This window comes from Eschrichtius robustus, chromosome 13 (assembly GCF_028021215.1).
Source record: "Eschrichtius robustus isolate mEscRob2 chromosome 13, mEscRob2.pri, whole genome shotgun sequence".
NCBI classification, from domain to species: domain Eukaryota; kingdom Metazoa; phylum Chordata; class Mammalia; order Artiodactyla; family Eschrichtiidae; genus Eschrichtius; species Eschrichtius robustus.
The window spans coordinates 78,861,502-78,882,223 of record NC_090836.1 but is presented as its reverse complement, the minus strand read 5'-3'; the positions used below and the strand labels follow the sequence as shown (position 1 = coordinate 78,882,223).

At 35.5% G+C, this 20,722-nt stretch overlaps 1 protein-coding gene and 1 non-coding gene across 3 annotated transcripts in view; both read left to right on the top strand.

Moving 5' to 3' along the window:
* The window catches only part of EEA1 (early endosome antigen 1), a 134,862-nt gene that overhangs the window by 71,181 nt on the left and 42,959 nt on the right, over positions 1-20,722 (top strand). For both annotated transcript variants that reach the window (XM_068560277.1, XM_068560278.1), the window contains 4 exons: positions 2,783-3,121; positions 8,972-9,121; positions 10,144-10,263; positions 16,982-17,185. In XM_068560277.1, coding sequence (XP_068416378.1) covers positions 2,783-3,121; positions 8,972-9,121; positions 10,144-10,263; positions 16,982-17,185 — 813 coding nt within the window. The remainder of the gene's footprint in view (positions 1-2,782; positions 3,122-8,971; positions 9,122-10,143; positions 10,264-16,981; positions 17,186-20,722) is intronic.
* On the top strand, positions 18,960-19,088 carry LOC137775992 (small nucleolar RNA SNORA40). Its single transcript, XR_011076117.1, has one exon. It is a non-coding gene; the product is annotated as a small nucleolar RNA SNORA40 (small nucleolar RNA).

Here is a 20,722-nt window from a genome sequence, read left to right as displayed (position 1 = left end):
GCATGGGGACATGTAAGAGCACAAAATATAAGATGTTGGAGAGGTACAAGTAGTTCACTTTGTTCTTTCTCACAAAGCTGTTTTGAGGAACAAACGAGATGAGATCCTTGAAACCACTTTGTAAGCTATCAAGCAATAAAAAATGCCATTCTTTTTGCATTTCTTCTCATTACCTGGGCTAGTAACAAGTGAATAACAGAGTCTAATACAGGGAAATTGTCTCTGTAAGGAAATATGTTGAAAGAACAATTGGTGAGGAAGTCAAAAGAGGACTGGACATTCGGAAGGAAAGAATTTTGCTGACTCAAATGATAATTATGTTATGAGTTAAGCTTAACATTCATTTTATAATTTAAACTTGAATAGTGTATGCTTTGGGAAGCCTGAATTGACTCACTGAGTGTCTGAATTGTGTTGTGAAAACTTTATTGGACTTCGAATCATCATATGTGACTCTGCTACCTGGCCAAGTCATATCAGGTTCTTTCAGCTTTAGCTTCTTCATCCACAGAATGGGGATGATAATGTCTGTCTCATCTTTTGTTGTAAGGATTAATATGGAGAAGTGAAAGTGCAATTACTGTTTTCTTTAATGGATTCTACTGTACTTAAAAAAAAAATCAATCTTCAAAAACCATGTATTCACTAGACTTTTTGCTTCAGATTCCATGAGAAGACCATAATAAGAATAAAAAGTTTGTGATACTAAATATAGTAAGCCTTTTGCATATAAAAATATATATAATGTGAGTGGATTAGGTTATTTAAAAAGAAAGTAGTTTAGGTTCTCTTAAATAAAATTTAATTATCTCATCTGTGCAATAAAGCAGGAAGATTTTGATTAATTTTTTAGGATAAGTGAATTTTAAAGTGAATGGTTGTAATGTATTTTTGCTTCTTAAAGAGTAAAGCTGTCTGATGGGTCCTTTATGTATAGAACTAGTAGGATTACTTGGGCACTTTATGAGTAAGCCTATGAGGAAGGCTCACTACCTCATTACTAGCCTTAATTTTTGTAGCATGTTTTAAAATTATATCCCACCGAAGTATTTGTGAGCATGGTTGCATTCATAAAATTTAGTAACTTAGAATTTTCTTTGAAAAGATGCAAGGCATTTATAATGATCAATGAATCTTAATTTAGCTTATGAATTCTAAAATAAATATTATTTTCTTCAAAGAAAAAGTATGAAATCAAGTCAAGAAAGATGTGGAGTTACTAATGAGTAAGACAAAAAAATGTTTATAAAAAGAGAACTTTCCTAACAGGTAGTTTGACTCAAAATTATTATTGTTTTTCTCTAGTCTTTTGGCTCTACCTCTTTTGTTCTGTGTCTGTTGGTTAGTCAAGACACATTTCTTTGCTAATTTTGCTGAAAACTTCTGGGTGCTCTTTTTACTTTGTCTCCCATTTTGTCTTTCTTACATATACTTATATCTTTTTGACACTGCTTTTTCTATAGTATATTTCTACTTGATAATTTACATTAATGAACTTTTTCTCAGACACGTGTTTAAGAACCATTACTGCTGCCTTTCCCACTCTATTATCTAAACTTATTACTCCCCAGTGTCCCCACTTGCAACTTGTTTGTCTGTTCCTTTGTGTCTTTTTGTATAGAGCAGATGGCATGAGTCATGTATACCTAGTCCTTAACTCCTCTCACTACTTTACCAAGTTCAAACTTTGTTTTCAGGTGATTGTAACTTACTAGTTAGCCCCACCTGACTTTGCTCTTTTCATTTTTAAAAAAATTGTGCACTTGAGAAATTTAACACAGCTTTTGTATTAATCTGTGTTTTTTGTGCATTATGTTTTAACTTAGAAAAAAATGTTAAAATGTGTTTCATTTAGATTATAGTCTGTTTAAAGGCCAGAAGTTTTGCTTGCCCTCCACTATTTCTGTATTATCCCCTTCTAGCACACTGTATATAAAAATGAGTATAATAAATGTCCATGATTGACTCATCAGCTGCTTATAGTGGCTTCTTTTCCTGGCTATCTTTCTTACAGAGTTGAGTCAAAATTCTGATCCATATCTTGTGTGTAAATATCTTGACTAAAAATGTTCAATATTAGTCGTAAAAACTCCACTGAGCCCAGACTTTAACATTTGATTAGGCTGGTTGATCCAGATCTTTGATTGGAGGTGTCATTTTTATATTTTGTACTTGATAGTATTGGGTAAAATAACAAATATAAGGCAGGTAAGTGATATTTTTAGATCACTGTTTTATACACCTAGAAAGAAATTTGAGTAAGTCTTAAACTTGTGACTCTTAAAAATGATGTTTGTCAAGAAGAGCAAAAATGAGGAATCAGTAGAATCAGGCATACTAGAGCAGTAAATGGTATTGTTATTGCTAAAGCTCTTACCAATTATGAAATTGCAAAGCCAAAAATCAGAATTGCCATATTGTTACTTAAAGTAATTTTTGATAATAGAGGGGTAGTTTCAATTTTTAACTCAAATGGGAGATTATAAATATGTTGCATAGCCTAAAGAATCTAGTTAGTAGATTTTAGTGTTTTCATTTTATGTCAAAATTTTGTTGGTAATTTAAAAATTATATTAATAGAGCTTAGTCAAGTAGACCAATAATAAAACCATAAGTTAGTATATAACAATTTAATTCTTCTTGGTTAAAATATTTTCACTGTTTTTATATTTTAATATTTACTAAAACATTTAGTAGGAAATGATATTGCTCTAAAGATTATTTGAATAATTAGAATAATTAAAAATATTAGGAAAAGAAAATTGTTAAATTGATATTTCAGAATTTGACTGAAAAGTTGCAGAAGAAAGAACTGGACTATACTCAGTTAGAGGAGAAACATAATGAAGAATGTATGAGTAAAAAGAATATACAAGCAAGCCTTCATCAAAAAGACCTAGATTGTCAACAGCTTCAGTCAAGGTTATCTGCATCTGAAACCTCACTGCAGAGAATACAGGCAGAGCTAGGTGAAAAGGGAGAGGCTACTCAAAAGCTCAAAGAAGAATTATCAGAAGTGGAGACCAAGTACCAGCATCTTAAGGCAGAGTTTAAACAGCTACAACAACAGAGAGAAGAAAAGGAACAGCATGGATTACAACTCCAAAGTGAAATTAATCAAGTAAGAGCTGTTAAATTTTATTTATTGTAATTCCCCCTATGGTTTCTTCTTAGTGTGTTTGATGGTTGTTTGATCATAATATAGTTCATTTAAAAAGTTGTCATTTAAAAAAAATAACTCTTAATTTTCACAACCTATAGTATTGAGTCAGATCTCATTTCTGTTAATTTCAATTTCCCTTAAAATGATAGTATCTATCATATAGTATTATTGTGAAGTGTTTATGAATTAATACATATGAGTTGCTTAGAATGGTACCTGGTACATGGTAGGTACTCAGCAGGTATTAGCTATTATAATAATTCAAATTGTTGATCATTCTTTTATTTAAAAATTCTTATCTTTTTTCTTTTCTTGTTACTAAATTTTAAAATATAATTGCTGTTAAACCAATAATATAAAAATTAGATATTTTAAAAGAAGAAAACAAATTAGTCCTAACAACTGTTTTTTATAGGTAAATAATGTCTATCAGAAGAAGATTCATGGAAGTTTTGACTTTGCCATTAACTTAATTTTTGAATTCTCTATTCTGATTATTTCTTATAGGTAACATTAAAGTTGGTAGAAAAATGGAAATTTGGGGGAGATTAAAGTCCTCAGCCACGTTTTTTTTGATAATTTTCAACTATTTTCATTTATAGGGCAGTGATACTTGGCTTTTGTGGCATCAGTCCTCTGTCTTCTTAGCCTGAGATACTCTTCCTATTTCTCTTCTCCCTGATAAATACAACTTACTCCACTTGTCACTTTTCCAGAAATCTTTTTCTGCATATTGCCACTTCTCACCACCACCCCCTCCAGATATGGCTTAAGCTTTTACATATCTTGATTGTTTTACTTATCACAGTATAGTATATTATCATAACTTATGTATCTTTCTTCACTAGACTCTGAACTCTTCAGGTGCAGGGACCATGTCTTATTCATTTTTTATCCCAACTACCTGGCATTTTGCTTATTAATCAGCAGATGTTTTAGTAAGTAAGTGAATGAACAAATGCAGGCATTCATAATCGAAGGAAACAGAGGCTTGGGGATATCAATGAATAACTTAAATATAACTTAGATATTTGCCTTTCAGTTCAAATGAACAAATGGGGCATTTATGGTTTCTAAAAGACACTATGCCTTGTTTATTAGGAGATACAGAAATGAAAAAGGAAACAGTACCTACCTTAAATGATTATGTAAATCTCATTGAGGATGAAGCAAGTACTGTCCTATACCAATGAATGTGAGAATTAAAATAAAATGATCTCATATACCATGGGAATTTGGAAGAGTTCCTCTCCTGTTTTCTTCCCCCCCATAGTACTTCATATTGTATAATTATTTTGTCCTGTTAATGTGATCAAGAAAAGCTTTGTGTGAGAGAGAGGTGGTGCTTGAAATTGTGAATATTGGATGGGTTTCGACAAGTAGCAGTTTGAAGGCAGGAGGGTCTTCCAGGCAGAAAAGTAAACTAGAGGCAGGGAAGTATTACAAGAACCAGGGAGGGACACGCATTTGCTTTGAGGATAGGGTATGTGTAATAGTAGTGGACTATTTTGAATCCAAAGAGCATTTGGAAGTTTATTATGCAGGCTTTTGAATAGCAGGCTGAGGAATTTGGGTTTCATTTGGTTGTCAGTGGGTGGAGGGGCATCAGGAATTTTTGAGAACCTACTCAAACAATATTTTTATTCAAAGACTTGAATGTACATAATTATTTGGTTTAGTCAGTCACAATTCTGTACAAAATAAAGAGGTTGTACTGAAGACCTTGAAGTGATACCATTTATCGTCTTCTCTTCAGCATGCTGTCTGGATTCTACCTTCAAAGCATGACTCAAATCTGTCCACTTCTCTTCATCTATACTGCTACCACCCTTAATCTCAGCTGCTGCCGTTGCTCACCTGGGCTACTGTGTTAGCCTTTCTACAGGTTTCCTTTTTCTAGAGACCTCCTTAGTCTATTCTCTGTATGGAAGCTTAGAGGCCTTGTTTTAAAATGTGAAGGATATCACTTTATTCCTCTGCTTAACAACCTCAGTGGCTTTGCTTACACTTTGAATTGAATCCAAATATCTTACTTGGTCATGTAAGCACTTGTTTGTAGTATGGTCCACACTATGTCTGTTTTCAAGCTTGTCTCCAACATGTGAAGCAGCCATACTGATCTCCTTTCAGTTCCTCAAACACTCCAACACTTCAAAGCACTTTCCTGCCTTAGGTCCTTTGCCCATGTATTTTTCTTAGAGTGTTCTTGATTTCAGTTCTTCATAAGGCTTGCTCAGGTATTGTTTCCTCAATAAAGCCTTTCTGGACCATTCTATTTCAATAGCTTATTTTCCATTTATTCTGGACCCTACTTTATTCCAGCAAGCTTCTTCTTTATAATACTTTATATTGTATAGCTAGTTTACTTGCGTATTATCTACCATTCCCTTTGGACGGTGAGCTACTTAATTTGAGGAATCTGTTTTATTCTGTACTCTATCCGCCTCTACACTTAGAGCTTTCAGTAAGTATTTATTGGAAGAATGGAAGTGAACCTCACCTTAAACCTTCTTTCAGCGTCCTTAAAGAGTGTAGGGATGAACTGGGTTTGTTTTGCTCTCCACTGTGTCCTCAGCTCCCATTTCAGTGCTGACAAAAATAGATAGCTGTCAATTGTCAACAAAGGACTTGAAAGCAAAGTACCCCATATTCTTCATATTTGTGTTCGTGAGCACTTTTAAAATAGCCACAGATGTGCAGATAATGATGTTATATAATTAAACAATTAGACATCAATTTACGTTTTTTAATTTTTAAAAAATTTTATACAATTTTTAAAGGTTTCTTTTTCTTTACAGTTATTATGAAATATTGGCTGTATTCCCCATGTTGTACAGTATGTCCTTGAGCCTGTCTAACCCAGTAGTTTGTATCTCCCACTCCCCAACCCATATATCCAACTTAATTTAAAAAAATTATCTAACGTGCCATCTCAAATAGCATAGTGGTTTATGAGTGTGGATTTAAGAACCAGCTTTCTGAGTTCCAGTTCTGTGGCCTACAAGCTGTGTGAGCTTGGACGAGTTATTTAATTTGTACCTTAGTTTGCTCATCTGTCAAAAAGAGGATAAGAATGGAACTGTCTTCATAGCGTTATTAAGGATTAAATTAGTTAATATTTGTGAAGCATTTGGAATAGGGCCTGGCACTTAGCAAACATTAATTGGAACTTAATGAATAAATTATGTATATAAGTTTACAAAACTAAATTTCTCAGAGAACATATACATGTATGTATATCTCAAAATGTAACTTTAGGATAGACCATTCTATTAATAACTCAAGGATGTATTATTTTTACTCTTAGTTTATCCTTTTTTTTCCTTAATATATTTACTGTAAAATGGTATAGGAGGGAAGAGATATGGGAACATATGTATATGTATAACTGATTCACTTTGTTATAAAGCAGAAACTAACACACCATTGTAAAGCAATTATACTCCAATAAAGATGTTAAAAAAAAAAATTAAAAAATAAATAAAATGGTATAGGCATTATGGCTTAAGGGATTTTGGCCTGCTTACACCCTTGGGCAGCTTTGATTTGAGATTCATCTCTTTATTAAAGATCAGGGATTTATCAGGATTGTACAGTAAAGAATGACAGTTATTTATAATATATAATATCTCTTTTTTCACCCCTTTAGTAAATCTTCGCTTCAGAGCAACAGTTATCTTTATTTATTTAATAAAAAATTTTTACTGGAGTATAGTCGACCCACAATACCATGTCAGTTCCAGGTGCACAGAAAAGTGAATCAGCCACACACATCCACACATCCACTCTTTTCTAGACTCCTTTCCCATATAGGCCACCAGAGGAGTATTGAGTAGAGCTCCCCATGCTACACAGTAGGTCCTCACTAGCCATCCATTCCATATATAGTAGTGTGTACATGTCAATCCCAATCTCCCAATTTATTATCCCCCCCACCCCCCACCTCACCCGCTGGGAACCATAAGTTTGTTTTCTACATCCAGAGCAACACTTATCTTTAATTTGGTGGTTCTTCACTCTGTCTGCACACCAGAATCACCTGGGGAAATTTAAGAAATTACCAATATCAAGGCCTCACCCTCCACTCAGTTATGCCATAATCTCCGGCGTAGGCCTGGGCATTGGTGTATTTAAATGTTTCCCCTGTGATTGTACTCTGTAGTTGAGATTGAAAACTGCTGCTTTTTAAAGTGTCGCTTTTTGGCAAATGATTCCTGAAACTAAATATCATCTGATTCTTGTTATGAAAACATGGATTTCTGGGCTTCAGCTCAAATGTACTAAATCTAAACTTCTAGGGGAGAAGTCTGATTATCTTTGTGTTAATAATGATATTGGGTGATTCTTATCCAACAAGTTCAGGAACTAGACGTAGGTGATGCCTGTCTGTAAGAGATCAAGCACTTAGATGCTTGAAATATGAATTTACTTTGAAGGCCTCCTTTGCTTTCACATACCAGGATTGGATCTACTTCTTGTAGTGAGAAGGAGAGGGTTTGGGTAGTTACTACAGTGCTAATTCACTGCATTTTAAGAAGAAGAAGAAGAAAACGGAGAGATGTCAGGTTGCTGGCTTAGGACAAGAATAAAATAAATGTCTTCTCTTTAACTATTACTGATTCCTGTTTTAGTTAGGTTGAAGCATGCTTTACTTTAGAAATCCACTTCGGTTTTCTTTATTGAGGATAGGATATATTTTGACAGCCGCAGGTTGCTTCATAGCATAAGAAAATAGTGGGTGTCCACTCTTCTGATAGAACTTTATTTTTTCCTTGCCAACTGTGAATTTTTATGGAGAAATATGCAAGTATAGAGCATATAAGTGTATCTATGACACAAAGGCTATAGATTCTCAGTATTTTCAGATTTAACATGAATGGGTTTGATTGAAAGCAATTGTATAGAATGCTTGTTATTAATTTCCAGTTTTGCTGAGGCACATGCTGAGATTTGATTTAATGTGTTATGAGGGTGGGGTATAGAAGTACTCTTAGTGTGTAAGCCTTGCCGAATGTCTTGCATCCTTATCTCCATGCCACTCTTTTTTTGTTCTGTACTCCCAGCACTTGTGCAGTAATTCTAAAATTAATACAAACTTTTTTTTTTTTTAATGAACCCACCCCCAGCCAATCCCACAAGAGAAACCAGCTGTTATTTCTGGTAGTATTAGCGAAAATAAGGAATTTGAGAAAGTGATAGTTCTAGCACCAAGACAAATTTCTCCTTTAGTTTTAGCTAGGTGGCAATTTTAAAGTTAATGAATGAGAATCACCTAATATTTTAAGAAACTATTCTTTCCTCTCTTTTATTTGGAAATCGTGTGCCAGTTTGAGGACTTGAGAATGCTTTGTGCTCTATTCAGTACCCAAATATAAGAAGTCAGTTGTGGTGGTTCATAATTATGGGAAAACAACAAGAATCACTTTGGGATTCTAAAAACCACAGTGGAATAGGTCTGAATGTGCCTTAAAGTGTCTTAATTTTTAAGTTTTGTTTTATTTAAGTTCTTCAAGTGATTACAACACATATCTAAACAAAAGCCTCGGGTTTGCTGTTTGTTTTTTTTTTTTTAAAGAGTGCAAAAACCCTGAAACCTGTGATGTTTGGTTACAGTTTTATGTGAGTCATAATTTATGTGATTAAAATTCAGTTGGATATTAGGTTCCTCTAAAGTATCATGAAAATTAATATATTATGTTTATATTGGTGAAAAATAAAACATTGTTTGGAAAGTAGGTGGTAGTAGTAATGGTGGTGATTGTAGGTGTGTTTATACATAAGTACTTACTTTTTTTTCCTTTTCTAAAGTTACATAGCAAACTTCTGGAGACAGAGCGCCAACTAGGGGAAGCTCATGGTAGACTGAAGGAACAGAGACAGCTTTCAAGTGAAAAGCTGATGGATAAAGAACAACAAGTGGCTGATCTACAGCTCAAACTTTCTCGTTTAGAAGAAGAGGTAAGCTCGCATTTCAAATGAGTTTACATTAGTACATTTATTGATAGATTTGAGGCACCTTAAATATTGTGTTTATTTTTTTTATGGTCAAGAGCTTTAATTGGATTTTTTTAACTTTAAGTTGGGACTTTTATTTCTCCCCAATTAAAACGTCCTATTTATTGACTACATTAAGTCATTTTGTTGTGATTGTATTCCCTAAAGTTCTCAGCAAAAATGTGCAAAGAAGGCTACTCTTCAGCTTTAGGCAGGATAAATTCTCCGGGTGAACCTGTCAGGCTGCTCAAGAAGAGTCTTCCTGTCCAGGAAGGACCAATTCCTAATGACTCTGAAAAATGAATAGTTGCTGAGGGCATTAATGACATGTAGTTGGTGCATATAAACTTTGAGTTTGCATTTAAGGATTTTCTCTTTTAAAAATTAAACATAAGATTTTATGCTATCTAATTTAAGCTGTAGTTGGCAAAAATGGTAACTGCTATTTGGTTAAAGTAAAAGTTATAATTAAAGTACGTCTTTTATTAGACTTGAACAAACCCTGAGAGTTAAAATCTGTAGCTTCAGCAAAAGATTTTCTTCTAGACCCAAAATCTTAGTGTGGTAGATCATGCTGTTGTTTCCCAATAAGTGATAATTATGATTGTTGTGAAAAAAGTAAAACAAATATTGATAATGTTACAAATATAATTAATTAAAAATAAATATATAATTAATTATATATAATTAATTCCTTGATCATATTAGTATATAAAAACAATAATAAACTAATTGCCAACCTGGAGAAAGAATTTTATACTTTTCAGGATGAGAATCAATTCTTGAGGAATAATTTCTTAATCATGAGATTACGATTCTATAAGTAATGAGATATTGCTTTTAAAGTTGATTTTTATCTGTTGTTTGAATTGAATTTTCTCTTCAGATTTGAGAATTGTGAGATCTGAAGTACTACCAGATATTTATATGATAGCATTATGCCTTTAAGTTGTCAACTGATAGTCTTCATTTTTTTTTTTTTTAAGTTGAGGGAAAAAGTAACAAATTCCACAGAATTGCAGCATCAGTTAGATAAAACAAAGCAACAGCATCAAGAACAACAAGCTCTTCAGCAAAGCACTACAGCAAAACTTCGTGAAGCTCAGGTAAATAGTATTTGAATTTTTAGCCTTTTAAACAAAAATTAACCAAATCATTATCCTTTTGTTGTGGTGAAATTAGATAATGCAAAGTACTTGATTATGAAGAGTTTTGATTATTTTCAGTATCTGGATAATCAGAAAATCTTTTCTTTTGATTGCTCTGTTGAAAATTTTTTCTAAAATATTAAAAAAATATTTATTATAAATAGATTTGTTACTTATTATAAATTTATTTATATAAAAATTTAAAATTTATTAAATTTCTGTTAAAGAAATTTACTAAATTTATTTAAATAAAATATATTATTTATTTAAATTGTTATTTATACATAATAAATTATTTATTTATTATTGTTTATTAAAAATACCTTATTTTAGAAATTAAAAATGCAAATAAAATTTCTCAGTTTAGTTTACCTCAGTAAAAAATAACATTTTGTATTTCCTACAATAGAACTTACTGTTTATTGGTCATGTCTTTCCCTGTTTCAGAACTATCATATGAACATTGGAATTGTAGGTATAGAAAATGTGACTGAGTTAAATTTGTACAGATTCTATAGTATAGCTCAGAAGATTGAAATAAGTTAAATTTTTTTTTTGTTACGGTGAGCAGAAGACAGTACCCAGATGTTTGAAATGAATTTGAATTTGACATTCATTTATTCCTTCGGTCTTTCATTAATTCGTTGAATATTATTGAGCACTGTGTGTCAGGCCCAGTGGTAAGCACTGAAATTAGAGAGCTGAGTAAGACACAGTGCCTGCCTTCTAGGAAATGGCAATCTAATGATATACACACAGAAGCAATGTTGGAGTTGAAAGGAGACAGTAAGTAATATGCCTTTCTTTCCCTTCTGAGTTTGGATAGTAGCATGGGAGTCAGGTGGTTAGAGATCCAAATATTGTATTCATTTATTTGTTCTTTCATTCAGTCAGTCAACAAATATATATTAATGTCTAATCTTAGCCAAGGAAGTGATTTTGTGGATATGGCAGCAAAGAAAATAGGCAAAGATGTCTGCTCTCATGGAGCTTAGTGAGGAAGACAAACACTAGCCAAGGTAAATAGGCAAAATATATAGTGTGTTAGATGGTGGAAGTGCTATGGAGATGAAAAAAGGGACGGGGAGTAGGAAGTATCTGGGGATCTGGAGGTGGGACTGCAATGTTAGATATGGTTGCCAGGGAAGGCATCTTTGAGAAGATCTAAAGGAAGGGAAGGTGTACAAGAACATCAAGAAGCCAGTGTGTGGAGTGGTGTGAGTGATAAGAGAGTTAAAAGCCATAGGAATCACAGCCATAGAGATCACAGAGGATCAGAACATGTCGAGCTTTATAGGTAATTTTAAGGATTTTACTGTGAGATGAGAAATCATTGGAGGATTCTGAGCAATGGAGTAGCATGATCGGACTTATAATTTCGTAGGATTACTCTGGCTACTGTATTGAGAGTAGGCCGTAGGGGCACATAAGTAGAAACAAAGAAATTAGCTAAGAGACTACTATAATAATTGAGACAAGAATGATACAGCTTGGATCAGAGTGGAAACAGTGCAGGTAGTGAAAAATGGTCAGATTCTAGATATACTTTAAAGGTAAAGCTGACAGATTTACCGATAGATTGATATGGGGCATTGGCAGAGAAGTCAAGGATGATTCCAAGGATTTTGGCTCGGGTAGTTGAAAGGATGGAGGTCAAACAAGATGAAGACTGGAAATCCTGTTGGATTTGGCAACATGAGGTCACTGATGACATTGGTAAGAGCAATTTGTAAAGAGAAGGAGGGGCAAAAGCCTGATGGAGAGGGTTCAAAAGAAAATGGGAAGAGAGAAGTTTGATGCAATGAATATAGATAACTCTAGGAGTTTTATTATAAAGAGTAGCAAAAAAATAGAGTAGTAAAGACGAGGTAGAGAATTTGGCATAGATTGCAGGCAAGTGGACTTTCTTATAATGTACCGCAGAATTAAATTTATTCATCCAGTCACAGACAAAGCTGGGAATGACAGCCTTTTACCTTCTTATAGGCAGGTTGTCTCTTAGACTGAGGGGAGAGCAAGGGGCTGAGTTAAACATCCTTGATTCCTTATTCCAAGCTTTCCAGTTAGTTAAATTCTCAGTCTCTGGGGAGGAATAAGAAAAGGATGGCAAAGAGGCCAGGCAAAGTCTCTCATTATGAAAAGTCCTAAAAACTAATTAAAGAGATGTGATGAGTATAGTTCTAGGTATATATATGTGTATAAAATTATTATGATAGCATAGAGAAGACAGTTATGTAGCTCGGATATAATTTGGAAAAGAGCAGTTACAGAAAATTTCCTTAGAAGGGGCAATCTGTTGCAAAGTTTGTGTAGATGTTTCTGGGTTGCAAAGATGGTGATAGTGAGTAGTATACTCCAAGTAGAAGTTACAAGGAAAAGAATAGTGAAGCTGGTATGAACTAAACTGTTAGGTTTTGCTGGAGCTTAAGGTGTAATTTAGAGATGAGTTGGAGAAGAGCCTAGAGCATTAGACATGGGTAAGTTTATGGAAGGCCTTTCTATCTATGCTTGAAGATAGAAAGGTATTGAAGGTCTTAAGATAGAAGTGCCATTGCCAGATTTGATTTTTAAATAGATTATTCTCATGGTTTTGTAAAACATGAATTTTGGAGAGAATATTCTGAAACAGGAGATCAGTTAAAAGCCTAATATATGCAGTAGTTTAGGTGAAAAATAATGATGGTCTTTTTTTTATCAATTTATTTTTATTTATTTATTATTTTTGGCTGTGTTGGGTCTTCGTTGCTGCACGCGGGCTTTCTCCAGTTGTGGCGAGCGGGGGCTACTCTTTGCGGTGCACGGGCTTCTCATCGCGGTGGCTTCTCTTGTTGCGGAGCACAGGCTCTAGAGTGCCCCGGCTTCAGTAGATGCGGCACGTGGGCTCAGGGGTTGTGGCTTGCGGGTTCTAGAGCACAGGCTCAGTAGTTGTGGCGGGCAGGCTTAGTTGCTCCGCGGTGTGTGGGATCTTCCCGGACCAGGGCTCAAACCCGTGTCCCCTGCATTGGCAGGAGGATTATTAACCACTGCGCCACCAGGGAAGCCTAATAATGATGGTCTTAGTTTAAGCAATTGCTAAAAAATATCATAGGGACAAATATGAATACTACTTTGGAGGTAAAATAAATACTACTTTGGAGGTAAAATACTACTTTGGAGAAATATGAATACTACTTTGGAGGTAAATTAATAGTTGTAGGGAATGACAGAGAAAGGGAATGGCTTGCAGACTGATAACATTGGGTACATGGTAAAGGGAGGTATCATCAGCTGTGTTAATGAACTTGAGAAAGACGGCCAGTGCGGTGAGTTCAGTTTTGGACAAGGCCTGAGGCACCTATGGGATGTATTAATTTAAAGCCTGAAGGAGAGGACCATGCTATATATTAGCTGTGAGAGACAGTATTTATGGGGTAAATGGAATTATTAGAATAAATGTGATCAACCAGGGAGAGAGTGTAATGAGAAAAAAAGACAACTGGTAACACAAGACTTCTGGGAAACACTAACATTTAAGGGATGAATGAGTAGAGGAAGAACAGCTCAAAGAAAGAATGATCAGAGCAATTAAGGAGACCTTGCAGAGTGAAAGCCAAAGGACTAGGGAGAGTCAAAAGTTGGAAGTAAGCAGCAACTTCAAATGTGGGTGTGTGGTGAGGACGCCCAGTATGATAAATGAAAAATATTCATTAGGTTAAGTAGTTAAGAATTAGTGACTTTGTGAAACATAATTTCAATAAAGTGATAGACATGAATGTCTGATTTTTGATTGATGAGTGAATGAGAGATGAGGGAGTTGGGAAAGTAAATATGCATTACTTTTGAAATTAAAATGTGAATTGCATAAAGACTGGGCAGAAACTGGAGTGGGACTTGGTCTAGGAAGTGGTTTTGAGAATCAGAGATACCTGAATATGTTTATTATGTAGGACAAAGGGACTAGTAGAGAGGGAATAATTGAGGATATTGGAGAAGGGGAGGTGACTGAAGGAATAAGGTATTCATAAGCTATGATGTCACTGATACAGTGGGTGGTGGTAAATTCAAACTTATCCTGTGAAGGATATCCTTTGAAGAAAGGATGTGTGTGTGTGTGTGTGTGTGTGTGTGTATTTAAATATATTTTACTTTATTATTTATTTTTATTGAAGTATAGTTGATTTACAATGTTATGTTAGTTTCAGGTATACAGCAAAATGATTCAGTGATACATAATACATACATACATATGCATATGTGTGTGTGTGTGTGTGTGTATATATATATATATATTCTTTTTCAGATTCTTTTCTTTTACAGTTACAAAATATTGAGTACAGTTCCCTGTGCTATATAGTAGGTCCTTGTTGGTTATCTATTTTACCTATAGTAGTGTGTAAATATTTTTGAATTATATATGTCTATATATAATTTTATAGGTAAGAGGAAGAAAAATCATGGTAGGTCATTCCTGAAGATAATATTAGCACCGCCCACCCCCCAGGTTAAGTTTGAATAGTAATAGCTGAATGTCCAGTGGACAGAGATTAAGAATTTGGAGATTAAGATTAAGCTTTTAAATGGTTATTTAGGGGAATATTTGAGGATGAGAACCCCACTCAAGTGACAGGAGTGAAAAGATGATTCTGAGTATATAATAGAGGTTGGAGTCTAGAAATTTGTGGTGGCACCAATCTATGGAGGTTTGTGATTTTGCTCTAATAGTGCTCAGAAATGTAGGTGTGGAGAAAGCAGATTGCACCATTGATCTAGGATTGGGTTTTTTTTGGAGTGGCTGTATTGGAAATTTGGGGGGTAAAAGGAAATGGAGAATGTAGATGAAAGAATAGTTAAGGTTAGTTCATATCCATATATGAGGTTCAGGAAGAAAAGCTAGGTGTATGCTAAATAAGCTAGAATAAAATTGAGGTTAATGTCTCTTTAACATTGAAGAGCAGAAATGAGGTCATGAAATTGGAAGACGGTCAGGAAGTTGTGGTCACAGAGTAAGATAATTGACATTTTTTTAATCTAGAACAATTTCAGGTGGTCACAAGATCCTGCATGTGAGTGATTGAATAGAATGAATAAAGGTCCAGGAATTAAGATGATATGAATGTTGAGGCTGTACTCTTAATTCTCTATGTATTTTGTATTTCCCAGGAAATTGGCAGAAATTGGGATTGAGAGAAAGACTAAATCAGGTCTCAAGTCTTCAGTGAATGAGGTAGGGATTTATAGATGATAGCAACACAGCATAGAGGGTAGAATAAATGAATACATAATTCCCAAAGCAGCATAAACCTTTTACTTGAGGGAGAGAGTAATGGCGGTGAAGAAATCTAGAAAAAGTCAACCTCTCCTGCTTGCCCAACAGAACAGTCCTTACATATCAGAGAGGGCTGATGGGGAATCAGCATCTGTACAGGGAGCACCAAACTTCAGTTAGACTTGGAAATAGAGTGATAGTTCTAGAAAAAGCTTAGCCCTGAAACTGTGTTTCCAGAAGATTGGTAGAATGTGCAGAGAGGGTTCTTAGTGGCAGGAACAGAGGATGAGAGCAGAGAGATTAGGTTGCTTTTCATCGTTTCGTGATTGAAACTTAGAGGGATAAGAAGCATGTTTGGAAGTGACTGATCTCACATATTTTAATATTGGCACACTTCGTTGAGGGTACCAGGGGGTTGCTGGCTCTGTCTCAGGAGGGTGGTGTGGGCTGCTATAAAGTTTGCATAAGGGCTTGTTAGGGCCTTGTTCTGGGTAGAGGCTCTCTGGCTCTCTTAGAATGATTGAGGCAGAGGCAAAGGCTGTGGGTCAGATAGCTCTCAACATTAATGAATGTTGCTCTGGATGTGGGCTCTTGCAAGTGCTCTGTGTAACATGACGGTCCTTGGTGAAGTAAAGAAGAGGGATCCCTTGATGTAGTGACAGAAAAGTCCTATTGGGGTATTGAAATGATCTTTCATGAGTGTATGTGCGTTAGAGTACAATCACTTACTTTTCTGTTCATTCAGTAAGTATCTTAGAACATACAGGTCTTGGATACCTCGATGAATAAAACAGATAAAAATCTTCACCTTCTTGGAGCCTACATTCTTGTGAGGGGGCAGAGGGAGGCACATAAACATGAAAGATAAGTAAATTATTTAGTGTTAGAAGATAAGTGCTATGGAAAGAAAAAATATTCAGGAGAGGGAGTATTTGGAAAGGCTGCAATTTTAAATGTAATGATCAGGGTAGGCATGATTGAGAAGGTGGCATTTGAGCAAACATTGGAAGGAGAGGGAATGAGCCATGTGACTTTGTGAGGAAGTGTGCCAGGCAGAAGAGACAATTGGTGCGAAGGCTCTGAGGTGGGCATGTGCCTGGTGTGATTAGGAATAATGAGGAGTCCCACGTGTCTGAAATGGAGTAAACAAGAGTCGTCGTAGGTGGTGAGCTCAGAGTGTGAGAGTAAGAATGTGGTTAATTGAAGGGGTATTTTGGTTAAATTCTAGTTTATTATCAATAATATAGGTTTATATTGTGAAGTATATAGTTCTAATTATTTAATTAAATTTGCCATGTTAAGATGTAATGATTAGTAAAAAATGTGTAAGACTAAGAGTTTGAGTCTTAAAATTTATTTATTATCATTTTGTTTGAGGAATAACTTTTTAAGTTCTCTATCATTAAGGTAGTAGTTTTCAATTCTTTACAGAATGATTTGGAACAAGTACTACGTCAAATTGGTGATAAGGACCAAAAGATCCAGAACCTTGAAGCCTTATTACAGAAGAGTAAAGAAAATATTTCTTTACTAGAAAAGGAAAGAGAAGACCTTTATGCAAAAATTGAGGCTGGTGAGGGAGAGACTGCTGTTCTTAACCAGTTACAAGAAAAAAACCATACATTACAAGAACACGTAAGCTTGTCAAGTGTATTCTATTTCTAAAATTTACTTTTATCTCTCTAAATCTTACTAAGTGCTTTATCTAAATGATTCTTCTGTTATTTTTAGTACTTTAAAAATTATTATGTATTTCTGACAAATACCATCTCATTTACCTTAGAGGTGGGTTGCTATTGTAGTGAAAATAAGTTAACATGATTTGATGAAGGAACTCTCAGTTCATGTCCCAGGATGTAACTTATTACCTGTGATGACCATGAGCAAATCATTTCACCTTGTTAGCTCATTTGAAAAGTATAGTTAGCTCATATTGAAAAGTAATTAATAATATATACTTGCCTCATGACATTTTGTGATGTTTTGAAAAAAGTAAATAACAAAATATATTTATAAACTAAAACCACTAATCAAGTGTTAGTTGTTACTATGTATTGGTTAATAACCAGGCTTAGTGGTTACCTGTATTTTGATATTGTATATGTGTTTGGAATACATAGCTAATAATAATTTTGGTAAGTTGCCTTATCGTTCTAACATCTGTGTGTTAGTTTAAGTGAAACTTATAAAATTTAGCTTAATACATTTTCAAACTGTAAAGAATGTATAGTCACTTTTGGGAAGAATTGTCCAATAAGAGAATTCTAATTATCTAAACGAGAAAGTATTAAAGTATAAGTAGGTCATATCACTTTTCTAATTTGGGTATTAGAATATAACACAAATTTTTCCCCCAAATTTCAAAGTTAGCCTAGGTTACCAGTTTTTATGAAGAATTATTTAGACTAGTTTTTATAGTTAAAAGTTGCATACAACTTGACATTGCTTATTATACAAATATGATCTGAAACGCATATACAATTTTGAAAAAAGAATAAATAAAAGTCAAATTTATGTACTTCTGCTTCTGGCAATGTTGGAGTAACTGATACCTATTAAGTCCTCCCACCGTAAACAACTAGAAAAGTAGAAAAAACTGTGTAAAACCACTGTTTTCAGACATTATACAACAAGCAGGTTTTCATCCCTGAGAGAAGAGAAGCAAGTGAAGTGAGCCTTTTGACCATTCCAACTTTTGACCCAGAGACATTTTTCAGACTGGTGCAGGTCGGGGGAATCCAAGGAAAGCACAGTGGTCTCACGAACTAAGACATGAGAGGTTTGAAGTTCAGGGAGGTTGAACTCAAATTTGCAGAGCAGAATGTCAGAGAGGAGGGAACAATGTAGAGAAAAAGCTCCAGAAATCTGCTTAGGGATACACTTGAACCTTTCAATGAATGCTAATCTTTACACTCATAAGGAGAGATTCCATGAGGCCAGGCAGTGAACAATTATTAGGAGCTGCAGCTGAAAAATGATTAGAACTCACAGAGCTGGGAAACATTCAAGTTCTAGCCAGTCAGAGCAGAAAGACATGGTTGAACACTTGGGGGCATTCAGTAGAAACCCCAGAAATGTCACCCCTTCGGAGTAAAGCTAAACTATCCCTAGACTGAAAGCTAGCCTACACCTGACCTAAGAAGCATAGGAACAAGCCTGGAAAGGGTCCAGCTGAACCACAAGTATATTAACTGTCAGCTGGAGTAAAATTCAACATTCTTTGAAAGAAGACAGCAAAATCCAGACTTGTCACAACAAATATAAAAAAAATTACTAGACACACAAAGAAGCAGAAAACATGTGAGCTGTAAGCAGGAGAAAAATGATTCAATGGAGACAGAACCTGAAATGAGAGAGGATAGAGTCATCAGACAAGTACTTTAACACAGCTTTAAAAATATACTTATATAGCACTTGTGTTTGTTTTTGTTTAATTTGTGGACAAAGACTTATAGACAGGTGCAAAAATAAATCCTCTTTTGCAACCCAGAACTCAGTGTTCAGTATGAGTTTTTTGGTTTTTTTAAAAAATTAATTAATTAATTAATTAATTTTTGTCTGTGTTGGGTCTTCGTTTCTGTGCGAGGGCTTTCTCTAGTTGCGGCAAGCAGGGGCCACTCTTCATCGCGGCACGCGGGCCTTTCACTGTCGCGGCCTCTCTTGTTGTCGGGTGCAGGCTCCAGACGCGCAGGCTCAGTAGTTGTGGCTCACGGGCCCAGCTGCTCCGCGGCACGTGGGATCCCCCCAGACCAGGGCTCGAACCCGTGTCTCCTGCATTGGCAGGCAGATTCTCAACTACTGCGCCACCAGGGAAGCCCCAGTATGAGTTTTGATACAGATAAGAAGGAACATGATACCTAAAAGAGAATCAAATGATGGGGGTGTATTGATAAACATAAAGATTGCTTCCAGGATTATAGAGCTGATAATTTCCCTCATATCTTAAGCTTTTAAATTATCAGCTGCATTGATTTAGTACTCTAATTTTAATGTTGACATGAAACAAAGATGGCTTCTTTTTTTAGGCTTTTATCTTGAACACAGTGTCTGGATTTTAAAAAGGTATTGGCGGGCTTCCCTGGTGGCGCAGTGGTTAAGAACCCACCCGCTAATGCAGGGGATACGGGTTCGAGCCCTAGTCCAGGAAGATCCCACATGCCATGGAGCAGCTAAGCCTGTGCGCCACAACTACTGAGCCTGCACTCTAGAGTCTGTGAGCCACAACTGCTGAGCCGCATGCCACAACTACTGAAGCCTGCACATCTATAGCCCATGCTCCACAACAAGAGAAGCCACCGCAATGAGAAGCCCATGCACCACAACAAAGACCCAATGGAACCAAAAATAAATAATAAATAAATAAATTAATTAAAAAAATCATATTAAAAAGGTATTGGCATATCCCAACGATCTGTATTGTTCTAGGGTGTGATGGCTTAGGAGTGAATATGATTTGAGCCTAATACATTTTTAGAGGGTGTCAAATTCAAAACCAGGCAGATCCGTCTCCTGACCCTAAACGTGGTCCTAAAGTAAATTGCTTGAGGAAATTGGATCCCAAAGATTACAGGTGGGGAATTTTGAAGTGTGTTCGTATTCCACTGGAGATCGAAGAAGCCCAACTAAAAGAATTGTGGGCTGACTCACATGACAACTTTCTGAAAGGGCTATTTTATCTTGAAGATTTTGAGTTTGGAGGAACTAAGGTGATTGGCAGTGGAAAGAATCAGAACTTGTGAAATTCCTTAAAAATTTATTGACTTAAATAATTTTGCCAGGACTTCCCTGGTGGCACAGTGGTTAAGAGTCTGCCTGCCAATGCAGGGGACATGGGTTTGAGCCCCGGTCCGGGAAGATCCCACATGCCCCAGAGCAACTAAGCCCATGTGCCGCAACTGCTGAGCCTGCACTCTAGAGCCCGTGAGCCACAACTACTGAGCACTTGTGCCACAACTACTGAAGCCAGCGCGCCGAGAGCCCGTGCTCTACAACAAGAGAAGCCACCACAATCAGAGAAGCCCGCGCACTGCGACGAAGAGTAGCCGCCGCACGCCGCAACTAGAGAAAGCCCGTGGGCAGCAACGAAGACCCAACGCAGCCAAAAATAAATAAAAAAAATAAATAAATAAATAAAATAATTTTGCCTATGTTACACATAATTAAAAAAAAAAC